This window comes from Ammospiza caudacuta, chromosome 10, assembly GCF_027887145.1.
Source record: "Ammospiza caudacuta isolate bAmmCau1 chromosome 10, bAmmCau1.pri, whole genome shotgun sequence".
Lineage (NCBI taxonomy): Eukaryota > Metazoa > Chordata > Aves > Passeriformes > Passerellidae > Ammospiza > Ammospiza caudacuta.
The window spans coordinates 1,770,781-1,792,594 of NC_080602.1; the positions used below are offsets into that span (position 1 = coordinate 1,770,781).

The following is a 21,814-nucleotide window of genomic DNA, read 5'->3' on the forward strand; positions in this document are numbered from 1 at the left end:
GGGTGATTTATAGAGAAGATTCACTTGGGGAGCTACGCCCTCAAAACATAACCTATGACCCTCACCCCCTTCTCCATTCTCCGGGAGAAATTGTAATATCTAGTGGTCCTGAGGGAGGAAAAGCACTGTGTGAGATGGCATTTAGATTGGATCAGTCAATGACGTTCACATGTGAAAGGGAGTTGAAAACACTGGGACAGGATATTAGCTCCCTCGGGCGTGCTCTCGGGCGTGCTGTCGATTATAGGATACAATTACCAGAAGACATGATCCCATTGTATCCAGATCTAGACTTGCCTCAAGAAACCACCCTACCAGTGGAGTGTAAAGCAGTACACAACCTAACCTTTATAGGGCCTCAGGTGATAAGAAAATCTAACGAACTAAAATTATTGTTAGACCCCACTTATTCCCTGAAAAAAGGTGCAAATTCACACCGATATTACTTATTTGCAAAAGGATTGCCGACCATTTATACAGCAAAGCCTTAAGGGATGGAATGCATGGCTAGCGACAAGGTCTCATCACAGAAAAACAAAAAGAGATCTAAGTGGGTGGATTGGCACCGGATTTGGCATAGTAAACACAATAGATCAAGAGGTATTAGTAAACGATCTAAGTACCGTCACATCGAGCTTAGGAAAGCTTAAGGTGCCTCTCAGTACATCCATGCTTACATTAGCTGAAACACAATCGCTAGTGGTGAAATTACTAACCATGGTAGCGAACCACACTGCAGAGGATTTTGTGAAGCTCGCTAACTACACAGGGGAGCTTGGCAAAGACATTGCACTCGCTATCCAATGCTCTCAGACGCAACAATGGGTACAGTCAGTAGCGGCAGGAATAATGAGAGAAGGAACGGCAGGTATATTACCTCAAGAAATAAGGGAAACAATATTAAAGGACAATCATACTACACGATTTGAAAGGGACCATCAAGCTTGGTGGCAATTAGTAAACTTCACTTACGAACCTCAACAAGAACACGTTGAAGCTTATGTCCTCACCATTAGTGCGGCAGAGGAAAGAGGTATCTTTCCCATCCTCACTTTAGGGACAATACATCAAGATGTCATTGTCAGGCCAATAAACCATAACGTCTGGGCCAGTTATGATTACACCAAAAATAAGTGGCAATCGGTTAGCACAGAAGCATGCATCCCTAGAGGACAATTAGGCTATGTTTGCGAAAATGCTGTGGTAGAAGCCGAAGATTTATGCTTAGATGCTGAAAATAGTGTATGTACCTTAGAAATGCTTCCGCATGATAGAACACAATCACAAGTTTACTATATAGGAAATGGGTGTGCTTGCGTAAGGACAGCTTGTGACAACGTCACTATAGATAATTGCCTAGAAGAGACTAACAATACTAACTTTTGTGTATGCAACTTTACCAAGATCATAGGTTGTGATTTTCATTACACTGTCCCAATAACTACCCAACAGCTAATTAACGCAAATTTCAACCTATATCAAGAGATACCGAAATTACAAATAGGGATGGACGTCAAAATTCTCAAAGCAATGCTTGCACACCCTAAAGTAAAGAAATTGGTGCAAAAGGTGAATCAAACAACTAAACGAATGGTATGGCAGATAGAACACAATTCAGAAAGGATAAAGAACGTCCTGACCGAAGTAGAACAAGTAGGCCAGCATCACTGGTGGGACATCTTTACAGGATACTCCCCAACAGCTACACAGGTCTTCCATTACCTGGTGCACCCAATGCTAGTAGTAATTATAGCTTTGTTATTACTAACTCTTACAAACATTTGTTTGTGGTGGAGACTAAGGGGCATAATGAAGAGGACCCAAATGATTTGGGCAATGGCACGAGCCTATCAGCGTCCTGTGGGACCAGAACTTGACGAAAGAATTCGTAAGCTATAAGAAAAGGGGGGAATGAAGCCCCAAAGCAGATAGCCTCCAAGAAATAATGAGTTAAAACATAGAATGTGAGGCATTTGAAGAAGGCATAGTATTAGGAAACACATAGAGCAATTAATCAGCTAAAGCATGAAACACAATGACAGGAAGGAGATAGGGATAGGGGGAACTGATGGGCTAAGCATGTTCAGAGCCAACAATGTCAAACTGACCCTAAGAACTTTGCCAAGCCATAGAGACCAAGCCAAGTACACCGGGAATTGACCAAATTAGGGAAGAGGTTCAAAAGTTTAAAGAGGAAGAGTCATCGGAAAGACCCCGTCTATGATGAAGGCAACAGGAACGACCACCCGAAAATTCCCCAAAAGAGATGTCTCCACCTACGCTCCGCCTACACCACGCCCCATATGAATATGCATGATTATGTATCTGATCTGATGTAATCCTATACCCAAAATTGTATATAAGGCTTGCTTTTGCTATGTGAACTCAGAAATCCACTTCGTGATTTCTCCGACCCGTCGTAATAAAATACCTCCTGCTTATCTGACTTAGGCTGAGTCTCTTAAGCAGTTATTCTCGCCTTTTGGGGCAAAATTCGGCATCAATACAGACAGACCAGATTGGGCAACTGAATCCAAAACACCATCACCAGAGGTCAACTAAGAAATTACCCTTTGGTAAAGAAATCTCCATAACACATTCCACGTGTTCACAACAACAGGTGCAGCAAGTGAAGATAAGAATTGTTTCTCATTCATTTCTCTGATCTTCTCACAGCCTTCCCCAGAAAAATGCCTGGCAAAGTTATGCCTGCTGCTCTCTGTGGAGAGATCTGCAGCCACAGACAATACCTGCAGTTAATTGTGAGCAGAACATCTTGAGCAGCTTTCCTAATTATGTCATTTCAAGCTGGAAACTCATGATGGTCTGAAGAGCAATATGGACTTCATGACAATCATTACAGGAGACAATCTGCAAGTGACATTCTCACCAGTGCTCACTCAGGAAAGCCAAGGATGAGATGCATCTGATCTATCTTCAGATGGCTGCCAGAGCACACAGGTCACTTTGCTTTGTGGAGAAAGAGAGACACTACTGCCAAGTTTAAATGCCTCCTCATATGGGACGTGTGTGTCTTAGAATAAGGGAACTCATCACTCTGGAGAATTGTCTCTGCAACCAGGTATGACAATCTGGAAAAGTAGCTCAGATGCATTCTGAACAGATAAACAGGGCCATATTTGAAAGATTCAGAAAATCAGTAACAGAGATAAAAACAGAAGCCAGACATCCCAGAACTACACTCACATTTCATTTGCTTCCCTAGAGACCAGATGCACAGCTTCACAACCCCACCAGGAACAATTCTCCTGATCAACCTGTCTCTTCCATGACCACAGGAAGATGCCAGCTGTGCTACTGAGGCATGTGGTCACTTTCCTGCCACTGCTGAGCAGGACAGAGCTAAATAAATCCCCTCTGCTATCAGAGCAGAACAGGTACAAGCAGCTCTGCAGCTGCCATGAAGAGACAGCAAGGAGCAAATTCCTGTCTTAAATGCTGATTGCAGCACAGGGGGAAATAAACCAAACATGCTGTCCATCAAGCAGATTACATGGAGGACAGGAATATCAAGGCAAAAAGTCCACATTCAGATACCTGTTGACTGAAGTTGTTCAGGAATTGCTTTGCTCCTTACTACTCAAACTTGGCACTGTTTGAGGGTAAGAAAACCCTGATTCAGCCAGACCAAAGCACATGGATGAGAACTGCATCTTTGTGGAATGGCATCTTGCTTCCAAACTGAGATTTCTCATCAAAACACCCATCTGAAAAAGATTCCACTCAGATGAAAGAAAAGCCCCTTTTGAATTTACTTGTCCCAAGTCATGCAGCAGAAACTTGGCTCTCTCCCAGCCTCCACAACACTGCCCTTGCCACTGCACTGGATCGTCTGAGCTGCCACCAATGGGTGTCTGTTTGTCTCTCCATTTTTGTGGAAAACCCTCTAGAGAAGTTGTGTTCAGCACAATGCACAAGTAGACATTTTTTATCCTAGAGCATTTGTAGGGAAAGGAAACAATCTGTGGCATTGGTCATCTCTGCCAGACAGTTTTTCCTGAGGAAGAGGCATGTAAAGCTTGTCATGTGCTTTGTCACATCTGACAAAAGTGCTCAGTACCGTTTGCCAGCAGACAATGTGGCCTGGGGCTCCTCTGAGCCATCGTTCCTCTCCTTCACCGGCTCCTTGACAGATGGGCCTTCAGCCTTCTGGTTTTCCATCCCCGACAAAGACACAGAGAAACCCCATCAATCTTTAGAATATAAAACAGGAAATTCCCTGTTTAAAACACAAGTTAGAACCAGGATCACTGCTACCAAGGCTTAGGGAAACATTTCCTAACTTACAGATGGAAACAGACCAGAGATTCAGTGATGCCAACTCTTTGTTTTCAACAGCCCAAGGCAGGTCATGGGTGCTACCAGACTGATAGCAGTCTAAAATCCCAAATTCCTTAGTCTTGAGCAGAAATGGGAATAATGCAAACTGGCAGGCAATGAGTGTTCGTGAAGGAAGCAGCAGAACAAACTGGACTCTTTGGGGGTTGGCCCAGTGTGTTGGAAGTTGCTTTGGTTCAACACTCACTCTCCCTGTGCCTGCACAAAGGCAGGCTCCCTTCTATAATGTCGATAGAAAAAATAAAATCCCTCCCCCCCAAACAAACAAAGGATTTTCCCCTGGATGCTGCTGAATTCACCAAGCTTCTTCCAGCCCCACATGGCTGGACAGCAGGGCAGTATTCCCAAAAGACAGACAGTCATTGTAGTAACTAGGATTGACCTGGACATCTTTTGTAAATTTGGGAATTTTCTTGGCACTACTACTTCCAGTGTCCTTTGCAAAGACTCTGTTATCTTCAGAAGCACAATTCTCACTTAATTGCTTTACAGGGGGCAGAGTAGGGAGAGCATGGTGGGGGTTACTCTTAAATGTAAACCCATTTTCTCCTCTTTCCCTTTCCTCTTTGTGACCAATATTTAAAATATTCAAAACCCCACTTTTCCCTAAAAATATCAGTTCCTTTGTGGTCTGCAGATGAACAGGCTGAGGATTAACAGCTCATTCCCAGGAGCAAAATGATTCAGCAGAAGAGGAATGAGCTAAAGACAGATTGGGTATGTTTGATCTCATATTAGCAGAGGCAATACTTGCACAAAGGAGACATTTCTCCTGCCCAGCACTTACTTTCTTCTTAATTCTTGTCAGAATATCTTCCAGGTCACGGGGGGAAAGAGATTGTTCCAAAAGTGTTGTAAATTGTTGATGATTGAGCAACATCTTCACCATCTCCTGTCCATAATGCCGAAGGAAGGAAGGAAGGAAGGAAGGAAGGAAGGAAGGAAGGAAGGAAGGAAGGAAGGAAGGAAGGAAGGAAGTGAAAGAAAAGTGAACAAACACAGGAAGAGTGTTAAAAGAAAAGGCTGATACCTTAAACTCATCAGGTGCAATCCCTGCATAAGAAGGCATTGCCTACTTAGCAAAGAGGGAGATTTACCTCACTTGACACTGCACAGTGCTGTCAGCTGAACACAAGAGGCAAGAGGAGAATGTGGGGCAACAGAAAAATACCATTTCACTCTGAAACTGGGGGTGTGCTTCTGTGGCATCAAAGCATCCCAGAGACCAAGCAAAACACATCTGCTTTGTTGTCAGAGCCTGTTAGCAGTGTCTTGCCGCCATTGCAAAATAATTTGCCTTTCTTTAACTGGCAGGGAAGCCAGGAATAAACACCTCATGCATCCTCTTGATTATTCTATACTATGTGTATGCACAGGGACAGCTAGTTGCTCTGGTGTTCTTGGCAGCTATTCATGGGAATTTCATCACCAAAGGAAGGGGATTTTGGTGGTTTGGGTTGATTTTGCCAGTAGGAAACCACAGTTTTCTTCAAGAAGAAATGTGGACCTCACTAAGCCACAGATAACAGCATTCTAGAAATCTGCAGAACAGGTTTAGAAAGACTGAATATGTTGGCTAAAGACCCCTGAAATATTTCTAGCAAAGTCTGAAGTTAATGGGAAATGGATGTTTGGGATCCTTCAGTGATGGACATTAGCAAACACTTTGGCTTTGTGTTGTGCACCTAAGGCCAAACAAAAGTGTTGGACTGGCTGATCTGAGCTCCTTTGATCTCAGTAAAGAATCCTTCAAGCCACAGGAAAAAGGTGGCAATGCTCCTTTTTGCTGGCCAACCTCAGGTCTCCCAGCACAGCCATTTGCCCAGGCAGCCCAGAGCAGTGGTCACAGTGCCAAGGCTGACAGAGCTCAAGAAGAGTTTGGACAATGCTCTCAAGCACATGGAGTGACTCTTGGGGTCACTGCACATGGCCAGGAGATGGGCTCGATGACCCTGATGGGCCCTTCCAACTCAGCATATTCCATGGTTCTGTGACCCTTATTCACACCGTGAGGTAACTTCATATTCCCTTTAGTTTCCACTCTTGTGTGGTTTCACCTTCACAGCCAGACACAAAGCGGTTTTCCTGTTTTGGGAGGTGAAATGAAGATCATTACTTGTGTCCTTGTGGCAGTCCTGAGCAAGCTTCCCTGCCACGTGTGGCAGCCTCTCAGCCCTGGGGGTGCCTGCGAGCTGGGTGACTCCAATTCTCTCCACCAGGGACAGGAGGAGTTGGGCCGCACACTCGCGCACCGGGGCGGGGCGGCTGCTGGGGAGGAGAGAGCAAACCCTGGGCACAGGGACAAGGAGCAGCGGCAGCGCCGGCCTTGGCCAGAGCTGCTCCCTGCCCTTGCTGGGGGAAGGAGCCCGGGCTCTCCCTGCGCCTTCAGACACCTGCACAAGGCTCTGTCCTCAGCTAAACACAAAGGTAGCATTGCACACTAGGCCTGCCTGCACGGAAGAGGGAGGAATTCAGTCTCCCTGCACTGTCTGATACTCAGTTTCTTTCACAGTATTTACTCGGAGAAAGATTAAAGAAATAGATGACATATGAATAATTTAGAAATTAGGACAATTGATGCTGACCCATCAGAGGACACCCAGTACACAGAGCTACAGCAGGACTGAGGCTCTTTCCACCCATTTATCCCCAAATCTGCAGACCTTTGGAAAACAACAAATGCAGGGAAAACACGTGGTGGGCTGTGAAGTTGCAGAATATCCAGCAATGCAGCCTGTTTCTGCTGTGGGGCTTGGCAATGGATCCATCTGAATGTTTTACCCTATTGCAAAGCTGAGGAAAGGGGGGCAGGCAGTTTAGCCAGGCTGTCCTGCTCTAGAGAGTGTCTCTTGGGAACTATCAGGCCCAGCACCAACATTTAAGGCAGCATTTGCTCCAACTGTCCCATGGCTGTCAGCCTGTGGAGGTGCCTGTAAAGTGATTCATCTTCTCAAGGCTAACATGAAACATCAGTTTGCATAGAAAGTAGAGCTCTAAGCCAGGACAGTCATACAAGACTCCTTTGGCAGGAGCTGCACCTGCTGTGCAGGCTGTGCCACACCCAGCAGATTGTCCCCCATGTGCTCCACGCCCCAGCAAGGACCCTCCTCATTTCCCAAGTTAATGGCATCACGAGGAGACGTGGTTTTCCCAGGGCCTCTGTGGTTAGCACTGTGAAATACCAAACACTGCTCACAGCTGCAATTGCAATTGCCCCTCTGCCCACAAAAGCACAAGGCTCTATCCTTGGCCTTTGCAGGCACTTTCCCTTCCCCATCAGTCACCACATCTAGGAAAATCTGACAGACTGGGAGAACTCCAGGGAGCAGCAGGAAGCTGAGTCAGAGGAGCTTTAGTTTGGGTATCAGGAAAAAGGGTTTTTCACCCAGAGGGTGGTTGGGCACTGGAACAGGCTCCCCAGGGCAGTGGTCACAGCACCAAGCCTGACAGGGCTGAAGGAGCATTTGGACAGCAATCTCAGGAACTTGGTGTGACCCTTGGGCTGCTCTGGGCAAGGCCAGGAGCTGGACTCCATGGTCCTGATGGGCCCCTTCCAGCTCCCCATATTCTACACTTCTGTGATTCTGAGAACTGATGGGCTGCAGGAGGGCAGAAATAGGTGACGAGAGGACAGAAGTGAGGTTGGTTGGAGAATCAAGTCACTGAGTTCATAGAAGATGCAGGATACAGGATCCTTCCCTCCAACCATTCCCATTCTCTGTCTCATCCCTTCTCCCTCCCACACACACAAAGGTGAAGAATATCACTAAAAGAAGAAGAACCTACTTGACTCCCATGTCCATGAGAGCAGTCATTGCTCGTGCAGGAGTCACATTCTGCACCATGATCCCCAGGGTCTGACTGGCTGCTTTCTGAACAAATTCTGGGGAGCTGGACACCATCTGGAGAAGGACCCGAGCAACCTCATCCACCTCAGAGTCCATGTCCTTCTTCAAGGTCACAGAGAGCTCTCCCAGAGTGACAATGGCAGAGCAGGACACCTTGGAACGGAGGTTGGTCACCTGGGGAAGCCATGAGGGGAAACATAAGAATCACCTTGAAAAGAAAACCAGTTGCCTTCAGGAGAAGTCCCAGGAAATGACAACACTTCCCACTGTGTCCAGGGGAACATACAAGGACAGGAACAGCTGGAGAGCACAAGCACAGAAAGGCACTTACTCTGGCACCAATTTCTGGCCTCAGACCTGCTCACTGTGGGCCTAAACTAAAAATTTCATTCAGTGTTCTACTTAACACTTCTAAAATGTCCACAGCTTTCATTTTAGGCCCTTTTACTAGAAAATTAAAGCAAGGGCTGCTTTCAAATCATCAAGGCACACGTCATAAAGATAAAAGAGTCAGGTGCTCCTGTTCCAAAAAGCAACACCAGCAGTTGAAGCACTCAGCCAGGAAACAGAAAACACAGGCTCAGTTCTACAGAATAATTTGCATTGTTGAATTACAGCTTGGGCAGAAACTGGGACTCTGGGAAATAACATCATCAGTGTCTCAATTTCTGCCTTTGCACTCAAAGATGAGTGTCAGATACCCGACCTGCCAGTAAATACAGCTGCATGTGCCCACAGATCCTACAGACAGCTGACAGAAATTAGAAATCTCAGGTCTAAAACCAGAAATGAAGGCAGACCCTGAGCACACATAGAGATGAACAAGCACATACCTACTCTACACACCGTGTATGAAGTATGGGGGACAATTCAGAACAACGTTCTCACCTCGCTGGTAACTGCCAAGCAAACCTCACGGAGGCTTCAAAGCAGGACCTCTGAATGGGACCCAGCCAGGTGTTGGATGGTGAAGAGTCCCTTCTCGTTCAGCTCCCTGAAAGGCAGAAGATTGATTTTTCTCTCCACCAAGGCAGCACCCTCTGAAATGAGCAGCACTGGGACAGGTACATAGAGGTGTCAGGGATGGGCAGGGGCGTTTGGAGCCTGCAGTTGCTCCTCAGCTTGGCCCCTCTCCTGCAGAGGCTGGTCCAGGCCAACACTTGGGTGGTGCTCCGGGGCCTGGAGCCAGGGGTGAGGTACCACATCTGTACCAGCTGTGCAGCAAGCCCGACGGTACCTCCATGGACGGCGTCTGGGGGCCCTGGTCGCAGGCTCTGGCTGCAGAGACCCCCCACTCCTCCGGTGAGCAGCCATCCCCTCTGCAGGGTGCTGGCAGCAGCAGCAGGGAGGCACCCACGCCTGGGGCTGCAGGGCTGGGGGTCCTGTTGTAGCAAGGTGTGACTCCCAAGTTTTGGGGGGCCAAGGGGAAGCAGCCCCCTCCCTGTCCTGGCTCTCCCTGCCCAGGAGACATCGGGCTGTGCTGCAGAACCCCTGACCTGCGGCACGTGCGCTGCGAGCGGGGCTGGGACCCTGCAGAGCCCCACAGCTCCCACCAGCTCCTCTACCGGCCACCTCCGAGCGGGGCTGGCACAAGGTAAGGGGCATGGCAGGCAGGTGGCACCCATGCAGGCACATCCCAGAGACCACTGGTCCTGCTGCGTCCCAATATCCCACACTGGGCCCCTTGCCCATGCCCTGCTCTGTCCTGCCCTTCCACCACCAATCTCATACCCCCTCACCACATTGCACCTCCAACTACAAGCAGCAGTAGCTTTCCTGGGGAAGAGCAGGAGGACTGCTGGCTGTGGGTATGCTTTGGTGAGACACTCTGGCTCCCCACTCCTCCCACAGGGAAGATGCATGGCAACAGTGCGAGGAGGTAAGCAGGGGGGCACAGGGCACCTATGCCTGCACCTTCCAGCCCAAGGCTGGCAGTGCCATCTCTGTCCTGGTGAATGTCACCAGGACCCACATGCTGCCCACACTCAGCTACTTCAAGGAGCCCTTTTGGCTGCACCAGGCTGGTGAGTCCCAGTGCCACCGCAGCCCCTGCTTGGCTCACAGGGGACACAGTGTCCCCTGTCCCATTTCACAGGAGCGACAAATGCCTATCCCCAACACCAGCAGTGCTCACAGATGCCCCACAGCTTGTGCAGGCAACAGCGTCGCAGGGCCGGCTGAGCCTGCAGTGGCTGCCGCCCCTGGAGCTGCCTGCAGAGCAGCTGGACTACCAGGTCCGCTATGCCATGGAGAACAGCCATGACTGGAAGGCAAGGCCTGCCCAGGGTACCCCGAGCAGCGCTGCCCCCCTCCGCTGCTGACACACGGCAGGCGCGGGGTCGGGCCAAGCGGGACCCGCCCCTTGGTGCCAGCCCACAGCAGCCCTGCCTCCAGCTCGGCTCTGCCCCGCAGGTCCTGCAGGTTCCGCGAGCAGCGAGGAAAGAGGTCCTGGAGCTGCGGCCAGGCTCCCGCTACCCCGCGCAGGTGCGGGCCCAGCCCAGCGGGCCGTGGTACCGGGGCAGCTGGAGCGCCGGGCCCAAACCCGTTGTGGTTGATGCCGTGGCCGATGCGGGTAAGGGGCAGGGCTGGAGGCCGCGGCCGCAGGAGCCACACGGCTGACGGCAAGAGGCGGACAGTGCTGGAAATGGGGAGGGGGGCACGGGGCAGGGGGCTGCGAGGGGCTCAGAGATGGTGGCTCTGGGAAAGGCTACAGTTCCGGCATTCCTCCTCCGATGCAGGCTGGCTCATCCCCAGTGTTACGGTGGTGCCGCTGCTCTTCTCAGCAGCGCTCCTGGGGCTGCGCTGCACCTTCCCCTCCCTCTACAGGTAAGGGCTGTGCCAGGGGCAGGCGGGGGGGTCCAGCACCAAGCCTGGGCACCTTGCATGGGGCATTAGGGCACCTCAAGTCTGAGGGTCAATTCGATGCCCCTTCCTGCGTAGCCAGCAACATGAAGCAGAAACTCTGGCCGCCCGTTCCTGAGCTGCACCGTGCTCTGGGCAGCTTCCTCCAGGAAAGCAGCAAGCACGGCCAGGCCAGTGGGTGGGCAGGGTGACTCAGCTGCTCCCGGGGGCAGCTCGAAGGGCAGCCCCTACCCCGTCCACTCCATGTCGCCCCAGGCCATGCCTTCAACAAGCAGCCGCCGGAGGAGACCGTCCTGCCCTGCCTGCTGGAGGTGCTGCCCGGCCCGCGGCGTGAGGCGGGCCCGCCGCCAGAGCACGCTGGGGGCCTCCTGTCCAGCACTGACATCGCTAACCAGTCCTACCTGCTCATGAGCGGCTGGGAGCCGCGGGCAGCCACGACCGCCCCCACCCCGCCATAAACTCCTGTTTTCCCCCGAGCCCCCGCCTGGTTCCTCCTGCGCCGCCGCGCCCCCGGCCCGGATCGCCTCACCTTAGCAAGAACGCCCCGCCCTGGTCCCGCCCGGTCCCGTCCGGTCCCGTCCCCGGTCCCGTCCCCGGTCCCGCCCCCTCACTTCACGAGCGGAGCGCTCCGCCCCGTCCCGCGGCTCAGCCAATCGCGTTGCGGCGCGCGGCCGTCGCCGGACAGTGCGCGGCCGGTGGGTGTGAAGCGGCCAAGCGCGGCCCCGTCCGCCCGCCGTTTGAAATGCTGCGGGGCGGCCGAGCGGCGGCGGCGCCGCTGCTGAGGTGAGCGTGCCACAGGGCCGGAGAGGCGGCCTGGAGGCGCAGTCCCGAGAGGGGAGGCTGTGGTGAGGCGGGCAGGGGAAGGGAGAATGTCGCTTATCGGAGGGAGCCCCAAAGAGCGGCTGGAAGAGGTGCCGGCTGATCAAGGAGCCCCGAGGAGCGGAGGGAGGGCGTATCGGCTGACGGAGTGTCCCGAGGAGCAGCTGGGGAGAGTGGGGGTGTGCTTTGGCGGGGAGGAGCGGCCGGAGCGCTTGCACGGTCCGGTGGGGGGAGGCCGGCGGGGCTGTCGGAGTAGGCTCAGCCCGGCCGGTGGGCACGGCTAACCCCGCCCGCCCGCAGGACCACGGCGCAGTTCCTGTTGGAGGCGGACCTGCACGGGCTGCTGAAGCTGGACACGCTGATCCCGAACGCGCCGCCTGCGCGATGGCAGCGCAAGGCCAAGGAGAGCGGCCCCGGGCCCAGCCCTGTCGGCGTGTCGCCCGTGAAGCCGGCCAGTCGCTCCCACAGCTCCAGCAAGACGCCGTCCACGACAGCCGGTGAGCGCCGGCCACCGGCGGCCGAGGTTGAGTGTAGGAGCCTGGCCCAGGCTGCTTGTCCGTAGCCACGGGGCTCTGGGCTCCCTGCCACGCTGCCCTACCGGCTGCTGCTCAGGCAGGAGGAGGTGGGCTGTGCTCCTGACAGCCACCCACCTCCTTGCCAGCATGAGGGGCAGAGCTCTGAGCACTGGGGCTGGCCAGCTGCTGTTCGCCCAGCTGAGCCTTGCTGGCACAGCTGTATGCTAGGACGAGTGTGGGCAGGACTGTCAGCTGACAGCTTTACATCCTGTGAGCCTTTTTGTATCTTCCCCTTATCTCTGGACTCTGGAATTGTTGCACTAGACCCAAGGAGTTGCACCACACTGTCCCTAACCAACTTGGTGGCAGGGAGGAAAATATAAGTTAGTTGTGACTGTGTGGCATGAGACCTCAGAGTCCTACTTGTCTGGTGGGTGTGATGTGGAAGAGTGTTGGGTTTGCTCCCGTGAAAGCTCTAATACAGGCTGTTAAATAGCTGTAAGACAATATTTTCATATGTGAATGCAGGTAAATCTGGATCCAAAATTCAAAGCTACCCCACAAAGGCCAGGGGGGATCGCTACATTCCCAAACGCAGCATTATGCAGATGGAGATGGCAAATTTCCTCCTAAGCAAAGAGAATGACCCTGCTGAGGATTCCCCTACCAAGAAGGTGAGCATGTTGCTAAGTTACAATTACTTCAACAACCCGCTTCTCCTTCCTGCCCCTTTACAGAGCAGTGAACAATAGGTTCTATCAAGTGGGCACACGGGACTGACAAGTCCCAGCCATCACTACTTGCAGCTCTGGGCTTCAGGAGCCTAGGATGAGACTGAAGCTGTAGAGACTGCCATGCACTCTAAGCCTATGCTGCTTCTGGTAGCAAAATTTAGCTTTTGACTAATGAGGCTTTAAAATGTAGCAGGCAACACAAACACAAAGCTGTGAGCCTATGCAAAGTGAAACTGCTGGTGGTAGCTATTCTAGGACAATGTCTGCACAGGGAGCACTTCTGGAATGTTTTACACTGTCTTCTGAAATCTGTTTGTGAAGCATTTGGTCGCTTTGTGGCTGTGGCTTTTCGCACTGGCAATGACACTGAATTTGCCATTGTGTGAAAATGTGAGCAGGACGATGTATGAAAGTGTGAGGAAAAACTGCTTTGACCTGCCTCTGTGTGACTGACCCTTGCAGCACAGGCAAACATCTTCAGATTCTAAGAGAAGGGGACTTAGGTGTCTGTTTAAATTGCAGTGTGGGACTTGTTTAAATGCATTGCACTGAGGGTGATTTGTCTCTGTAGGAGCAACAGAAAGCCTGGGCAGTGAATCGGAATGGTTTTGATGTAGAAGAGGCAAAAATCCTCCACCTCAGAGGAAAACCACAGAATGCTCCAGAAGGTATGGTACAGGCTCTGTGTGAGCTGAATCAGCAGGAGAGATCAGGTCAGGGGAACAGCAACACAGAGGCTCTGTGTGTGGTCACAGGAGAAATCAACTGGTTTCTGAGAGCTGTGCAGGCTGGAGTCTCCTTTCTTAAGGTTCCTGAGGTGGAGGGAGGGCATAACAGTTACAGTGAATTTATTTAGGAGAGTTGCTATGACTGCCAGTTGGTCACCTGTTACAGGGCTTGCAAGGGTCTTCAGGGTGGAGAGAGAGACGAGAATCTTGACCTCATGTTCAGAAGGTTTGATTTATTATTTTATGATATATATTACATTATTACTATACTAAAAGAAATAGAAGGAAAGTTCCCAGAAGCTAGCTAAGCTAAGAATAGAAAAAGAATGAATAAACAAAGGGCTGTGTCTCAGCAGAGAGCGAGACCTAGCTCTGCCTTGAGTGGTCAGTAAATCCAAACATCCACCCGAGACCAATCACACATCCACCTGTTGCATTCCCCAGCAGCAGATAACCATTGTTTACCTTTGGTTGCTGAGGCCACAGCTTCTCAGAAGGGGGAAAAATCCTAAAGAAAGGATTTTTATGAAAAGATGTCGGTGACATTTCACCTATACTGCAGGTTCCAAACCTTCCTGAAGTCTGTAAGAGCATCAAACCCTCTTCTGTGCACTTTCTAGCTTAAACTGCAACTAAATATAATGGGATTTAAAAACCCAAGTGTTTGTCAAATTTGTTTCCATGAATGAGGAAATTGTAGCTCACCCCTGTTCAGCAGTTCATACTGCCCGTGATTTTAGCGCACTGCAGGCTTGTGAGTGTTTCTCTTAGGACTTTATTTTCACTCCAAGGGATTCCTAGTTGGGTGAGCAGTACTCAGGTGGGAGGAAACTAACTCAGGTTAACAAACCTGTTCCCCTGCACACAGGCTGTCAGAATAACCTGAAAGTGCTCTACAGTCAGAAAATGGCACCTGGATCCAGCAGGAAGAATAGCAGAAATATTCCCTCAAAGCCAGAACGGGTCATGGATGCACCAGAGATGTTCAACGACTACTGTAAGTAGGCTGCAGGGTTGAGTGCTGGGCATCCAGAACATTCTGCACTGGATTGCTGTTCCTAGGACAGTGTAACTGGGCTGTCTGTATTATTTGGTGTACCCAGGCTAGCACAGACCCCTTCTGGAGTGTCCCTGTGTGGCCTTAGCGGGACACTGGTCTAGGGCACAGTGTAGATGCCTTGGAGCAGGGTACCTGGCCCCAGCAGCTGGGCATAGTGACACTCAGAAGGCTGCCCCTCACCTGTACGTGTGTGTGTGCACATGTGCACCCACACCTGCTGCAGCAGCACGGGTGAAGGGCAGGGCTCTCTAGCCATCATGGTGTGACCTGCATTGCTCTTTCAAATTGTAGAACTGAATCTCATAGACTGGAGCTCCCAGAACTTCCTGGCAGTGGCTCTGGACAACACTGCTACACAGCGCTCTCATACCAGGACCTCAGTGCTGCCTCACCTGAGGATTTAGAGCTGCCTCCCGGCCTTTCCAGGCTAAATGCAGGTGCTCAGGACTCTGAGGTTTCCTAGCTTCTTGGGAGAAGGTGTTTGCTTCATCTGGACTTCTTGGGGTTTCCTCGGAGGAGCCAGGCACAGGCAAATTTCATCTCCACTGTGAGCTCTTCATTCTGCTTGTTCCCATGAAGCTCAAATGCCAACCTGAGCTCATCATTCCTCTGGTTCCCATAGACCATCACAGCCCTTCCATGGCCTCTCCAGAGAGGAGCAGCTGCACATCTTCAGAGCAGCAGTTGCCGGCCCGCATCCCATCAGGGAGGGAAAGAGTTTCTACCCTTGCTTTCCAAGCAGGCTCTGGTTAATGACCCTTTAAAGTGTTTTCCTGCAGTGCTCTATCATGGGTAGATCTCAAGTGAGAATCAGGTAGAAAGGGTCAAGTCGCCTAGGAAGGGGGACCTTGAAAACAGAAAGATTCTCTGCCTGCTTTTCCTGTCCTTGCTGCAGATTTGGAGGGTGTTCTGGGCATTTTGCAGACAGCCTCTCTGTAGGGGTACAAGGGCAAGGTGGAAGATATTGCCTAACAAGTGGTCAGTGTTAGGTGCACTCTCCTCTTTCTTTGAATGAAGCCAAACTAGGACTCTGATAGGATATTGCAGATGTTTAAGACTCTGCCCTGCAAATCAAGCCATGCCATTTGACGCTGGCAGGGGCTATGTAGAAATCACGAGCGGGCCGGGGCTGCTGAGGAACGCGCCTCGAGCTGTTTGTTTTCCAGCATCAGTCTCATTACATGGTTATGACAATGGGAAGATGCCAGCAGCTCACATCCCAGGCAGCAGACAAAGAACTTAATGTTAAAACTTACTTTAAAAGTTTTTTGACCAATTACACAAAGTAAAAGCATATTGACAGTAGTTCTATCCAATCACTATAAGCACGGGTACCTTTGGTTAAAACAGTGCTTGTGTATTTCGAAGACAATACCTACTAGTAAGCCTTAAAACACAATGCACTGAGCTCCATTATTAAGCTTCAACATTCCCAATATCTTGCTAGATAAACTTTTCTGTAGCTTGGAGATTTATTCTAGACCAGCGTTAATACACAGACCATTGTTCTATTTGTCCTTGCTCTTCTGCAGTTTAAATAATTTTTCTGCTGACCTATCTCACGGCTGCTGCTTGGCTCTAATCACAGTTCTGCTGTATCTGAGACCTGCCTTTTGCAGCTTTCCCAAAACTCTCTAATTTTGTGGATTCCCTCAGAGGACTCAGTGTCAGAGCCTCTGGAGAAGCGTGGAGGGCAGGGCTCAGGCAGGCTGTGCCAGTGCAGGATTTGAACTCAAGGCACCAGGAAGCACCAAGGCTGCAGACAGGAACTCAAGCCTTCTCATCTCCCTCCCTGCCAGAGGCAGGCTCAGAGCAGCCATCTCACCCCTCTCTAAACCAGTGGGGGCTCTGTCCTTACCAGGCTCCTCGGGCTCCTGGGGATTGTTCCCACGGCTCTCGGTGCCAGGCAAAGCTCCCTCTGCTGCAGCTCTGTCCACAGGCTCCCCTCCTGAGGACTCAGGGGCAACATTAATATTCCCCTTGAAAGAGAAACAGAAAGGAAGAAACCCTTCCCACCACTTACACAAAACACCTGGTCCAACAACTGCATGGCTCACACGCTTCATCCCTTGTTCCTAACAAGAACTCTGGGCCCCAAAGCCCTTCAACAGTCAGAAAAAATTGACTTCTCAAACACAGTCCAAAAGCTGTCAAAGCTGACAGTGACAGTGTTGAACATGGGGGTGACACTGAACACATGGAATGGCTGCTAAGGAAATCAGTTGCTGCTCTGTTCTGTGAGGTTGCATGTCTGACAGCACTAACATCAGTCCTCATGTCACTAATTGCAATGGAAGTAGCACTGTCTCCTTTCTTCAGCCAACACCCCAATCAGTGTAGTGGTTTCAATGCCTCACCCAAGGCAAGTTGATGTAGAAATAAATTCAATGTACCTCATTTTGCAGGGCCCTAGGGTCTGAAATTGCTATTCCAGTTTTCTTGATAATGATGGGCAAATCTTTTTTCTCTGTGTTTTCTCTTGATGGCTTTTTTAACGATAGGTGCTATCACAGTGAGTTGTCTGATGCTACATGGGCCACCTTTAATTTTTGAGGGAATGTCCTGCCAGGCTCTATCTCCACAAATGAGCCAATATTCTGCTGCTAAATGATGTGGGGACTCATCTAGGTCATCTACCCGTCAGCAGTTTCACCCTTAGGGGGCACTGGGGTAGTACAATTGCACCACAAACTGGAGTATCTGTCCTCAGGATGATGGGGAGTAACATTCAACTGTGGATCTCCCTGGTACTGAAACTCAGCACAAGATTCCATCACCAATGAACCAAGAATCCCAATTCTTGAGGTTCAGAAGGTTCTTTAAGAAGATCAGGGGCCCAGTGATGTCAGCTGGTTATGGGATTGGTCTCGTTGGCAGCCTCACACCAATATTTGTCACGATTGGGTATTGGCAGCTCCTTGGCTGGCACAGGCACACCGACCAGACGGGTTGCAAAGGATTTGTCTGGGCTGAAATGGGTCAAACACACGGTGTCTGAGCCGGCTGACTTGGCTAAAGCAAGGCAAACATTCATTTTTGGTTGATCTACAGGCACGTATGCATGCAAAAGCAAGCAAGCAAAACCAACAAGTGCCAGTATATCATTTGATCAAGCTCCATGTTCCTGTTCAGCTGTTTTTTGGCAAAAGCTTCCCCATCTATTTCAGTTCTCAAGCAAATCTTTTAGTGCTTGTTTAGGGACTGGCCAACTACAGGACACTAAACTGTCCCTCTAACCTTCAATTTTTACAAATTTGGATATCTTAGAATTCTCTGGAACACAATGGACACCACGCTTTTGCTGAAAGAGCTCTATGATACAAACCATTTTCCCAGTCCAAAAATCAACATCAGACTCCAGAATTGTAGCTTTCACAGGTTGAACGGGGAACGCCTGGCATGCACTGTAGCTTCTCGTGCGGCTCACGTCTGCGTGCTCATTTCCCTGCTGGTGGAATTGTCGGTGTGCTCTTGTGTGTGAGACAGTTTCACATCCTTCACCAGGACCCACTTAGGTCCAGCACCTGTGCAAATACAAGCATACCCTTTGCCTCAAGTGATTAGTGAAAATGGTCCTTCAGTTTGTCCTAACTCAAGGTTTCTGATCAAAACTGCCGGATTTTCTTTCAATTTTTCCTGTGTGCTGTTTGAAAAGTGCCTAAAAATTGGAGGATTAGTTCCTGCAAATGAGCTATTAAAAACAAAAAGACATATAAAGCTTTGCTCAACCTCATCTGGGGTGTTGCTTGGGCCACTCCCCGTTTTCTTGATGTAGAATGGTTTTAGAGTGTGGTGCGTCCTTTCAACAATTGCCTGACCTGTGTAGGAATAGGGAATTCCAAAATGTGGCGAACACCCCAGTCCATCAAAAATGTGGCCAATTTTTGAGCTGTGTATATGGGACCATTTGTCAGTTTTCATCTTGTGGGGGATCAGTTTGGCGAGCTCTGGGCCCAGTGACACTGACAAGGACAAAAGCAAAAGACGAGAGGCGCTCTCTCTTCCCGGGACCAAAGTCCCACAGCTTTAATGGAGAACAGCTCCAGGAGAGAAAGGGAGTGTCCAGGAAAGGAAAGAGGATGTCCAGGGGAGGCAAGAGAGTGTCCTCCTCGTGGCAGGAGACTGTAAATGCTCGGAGAGGGGGGCAGTAGAAAGGAACTGCCATAGTTCAGCATAATAAATCACCACACTGTAGTCTTCTGCATAAATTGCTGCACTTGTTGCAAACAAAATCCTGAAATCTCCCCACACACAACCGTGCAGTCCCAAATGACCACAATGTGTGAGAAAAATCATTCAACCCCCCTGTATACCCAAGCACCAGGTGTCACAGGGAGCACCAATCCCTGCAACTAGAAAGTCCACACACACAGGCTCACCGGGAAGGGAATATCTCTTTATGAGGGGACAGAGAGCTCACTCTTCTCAACACGACACACACCATACACCACATTGGCATCCACCCACATCATCTTCCTCAAACATTCACACACTGAAAACACAACCACAATTACAACACACAGGAAAAACAGCAGCAGTAAAACAGGATTTGCTCAATTCACCCCCAGAATTGCTAGCAGGTCCTTATTGACACAGCAAATCCTTTCTGCCATCAGCCAGACCCAAGCCCAAACTGCACAGGCGTACGTTGTGCACAGGACATCTCTGTGTGACTTGTGAACAGCCCTTCCCCTGCATACGCCTTAGGGTTACTTTATACAGAGTTAAACGTTCCTTTCTCCACAGTGCCAGCAGTCTTGTCTGTCCCCCACGAGGAGCAGCCGAGAGCAGAGGTGCCTCCAGGAAAGGAATGTCCTGGCAGCGCCCAGAGACGTCCAGAGCCCGGATGTTCTCGCTGGAGCAGGGAAGCGTTCCTGCCGCGGTCAGCAAATGAGGTGTGGAATAGAACTCCCCACAGTTAAAGGTAGGAGGTGGTGTGTTTATTACAGCCAGGCACAGGAGGAGTTGTCTCCTAAAGACATGTGTGAAGAATCACTGGCTCTCTCTCTCATCTCTACTCATCTAAAATATCTTACACATTCATATAAATCCCAAAAAACCTGACACATATTCATTAGATAACACTGCCTACCCTCCTTTGAATTAAAATGTATTATAATTGAGTCCAAAGTTCCTTCGCATTTCTGCAGTCTTTCACTTCAAATGGGTTGGTGGGTTTTAAAGTGGGGAATGGTCTCCTTCTGATGAAGGCCAAGACGTCTTCCTCAATTTGACCTCTTTCCTTATGATCTGTTGGCAGGCTTTCACACCCCTTGGCTATAGTTGTGGTTTCGGGGCCCAGGTGCAGGCTACGGTCCTCTTCTTTGTCACAAAGAAATCCGCATCCCATCCCACTTCTTTAAACATAGTAAAGACAGGCAAGTGATATATTACCCTAGCCTTAACTACCTTATCTGATAAAAATTAACTATCCCTTATTATTTCTACTCTTCTTGCTATACTCTTTCCCCCTAACTAAATCTTGCTAAAATTTTAACTCTTCCAGTTCTTTTAAATCCTGGATTCATGGCCTCATCTCACACACCAGCCATGTGTGAGCCGATGCTGTAACTGGGAAATTCCACTCCTGAGCAGGAGATCCCAGGCCTGGTTCTGAGCTGGAAGGGTGAGAAGGATGAGGTGCACGTGGTTTTGCTCCAGGGGATGTCCTGAAAGTGCACTGCCCACCTGCCTCTGCTGCCAAGCACCACGCTCCACCTCCTTCTCCCACTCAGCAGATTTTTAGGAATCCAGGGCTTGGTATGTATTATTTGCTACTGCAACAAATAGAATGAATTTGCTTTGCAAGCCCAGTTTTGTCCTGGGTTATTTTCTGCATGGGTCTCCTCCTGAACCTGGGGCAATGACCAGTAGGGACCTACAGGACACTCCTATTCTCTTGTCAGTAAATTCGGAGAAGTGATTTAAGTATCAAGAAGTCAATAAGTATCAATCAGTAAATCAAATAATTTGGGGGAATATTTAGCCTGTGAGTTTCAGCAAAGTATTGAATATGTCTTAGATCCATGGATACAAACTAGTAAGTGAGATTGCTGGGTGTGCACGTGTTAGGGAAGTGATTCCCCACACACCCAGTGCTGAGATCAAGGATTGCCTCTCTTCTAACCCTGAGCTGGCAGCAGGAATTGGGCCCTGCTTGGTAATGTTCATTTTGAAGACTTCTGTTGAGCAGGTAAGAATGGTCAAAATGAAATCTTTTCCAGCTGTTTCCCTTTGGTTTACCAGTTTGAGGGTTAAAATTCTGTGCTGCAGGTGTGCTGGGTGTGTGCAGAGCAGTGCAGCCCCAGAAACTCCTTGGCTTGCCCACAGGTTGTCATGCCTTGCTGCCAGGTGTGCCCAGCTGTGGCAGGAGTAGGAGCCCGCAGCGCAGTGGGCACCGTGCCCTGCCCAGCCGGGGCTCTCTGGCACAGAGCAGCAGCAGCGCCAGCGCCGTTCAACCCGCTCCTGCCTTGGCTTCCCCTGGCACACAGAAGCCTCTGGAAATCAGCACCGCCAGCGGCGTTCCCAGCTGGGAGCAGCTGCTGCTGGCGGGCAGATGCTGCCAGTTCGACTGCTGCCAAAGGGGAAGAGAGGCAGAGATGTACCCGCACCGGAGCCCTGGGCATGTCCAATAAAGGTGCAAATATGTGGGGAGATTTGTTAGGAAGCATTTCAGCTGTGATGCCAACAGTGGCTTCTCTCCTGGTTTTGTGTGTTCTGGATGAGTAATGCAATGGTTGGGTCTGACAATTAAGAAGCAGATGTTATGTGGATGTTCAAATGAGTAGTGATTATATTGTAATATATCCTCCCATAGTCCTCTTTCCCGTCCCCCTTGTAACAGCCTGGGTAGTCAGGGCATTTGGGGAGGGCTGGCTTGTGACCAGCA

The 21,814-nt window shown here is 50.2% G+C and overlaps 1 protein-coding gene across 1 annotated transcript; it reads left to right on the forward strand.

The window, feature by feature from the left end:
- Positions 1–9,024: 9,024 nt before the first annotated feature.
- On the forward strand, positions 9,025–11,527 carry LOC131562083 (thrombopoietin receptor-like). The gene is given in 10 exon segments (XM_058811660.1): positions 9,025–9,102; positions 9,348–9,413; positions 9,416–9,509; positions 9,672–9,801; positions 10,059–10,231; positions 10,335–10,477; positions 10,620–10,779; positions 10,946–11,033; positions 11,152–11,243; positions 11,325–11,527. Coding segments are annotated over 10 exon segments (1,227 nt in total).
- Positions 11,528–21,814: the final 10,287 nt, after the last annotated feature.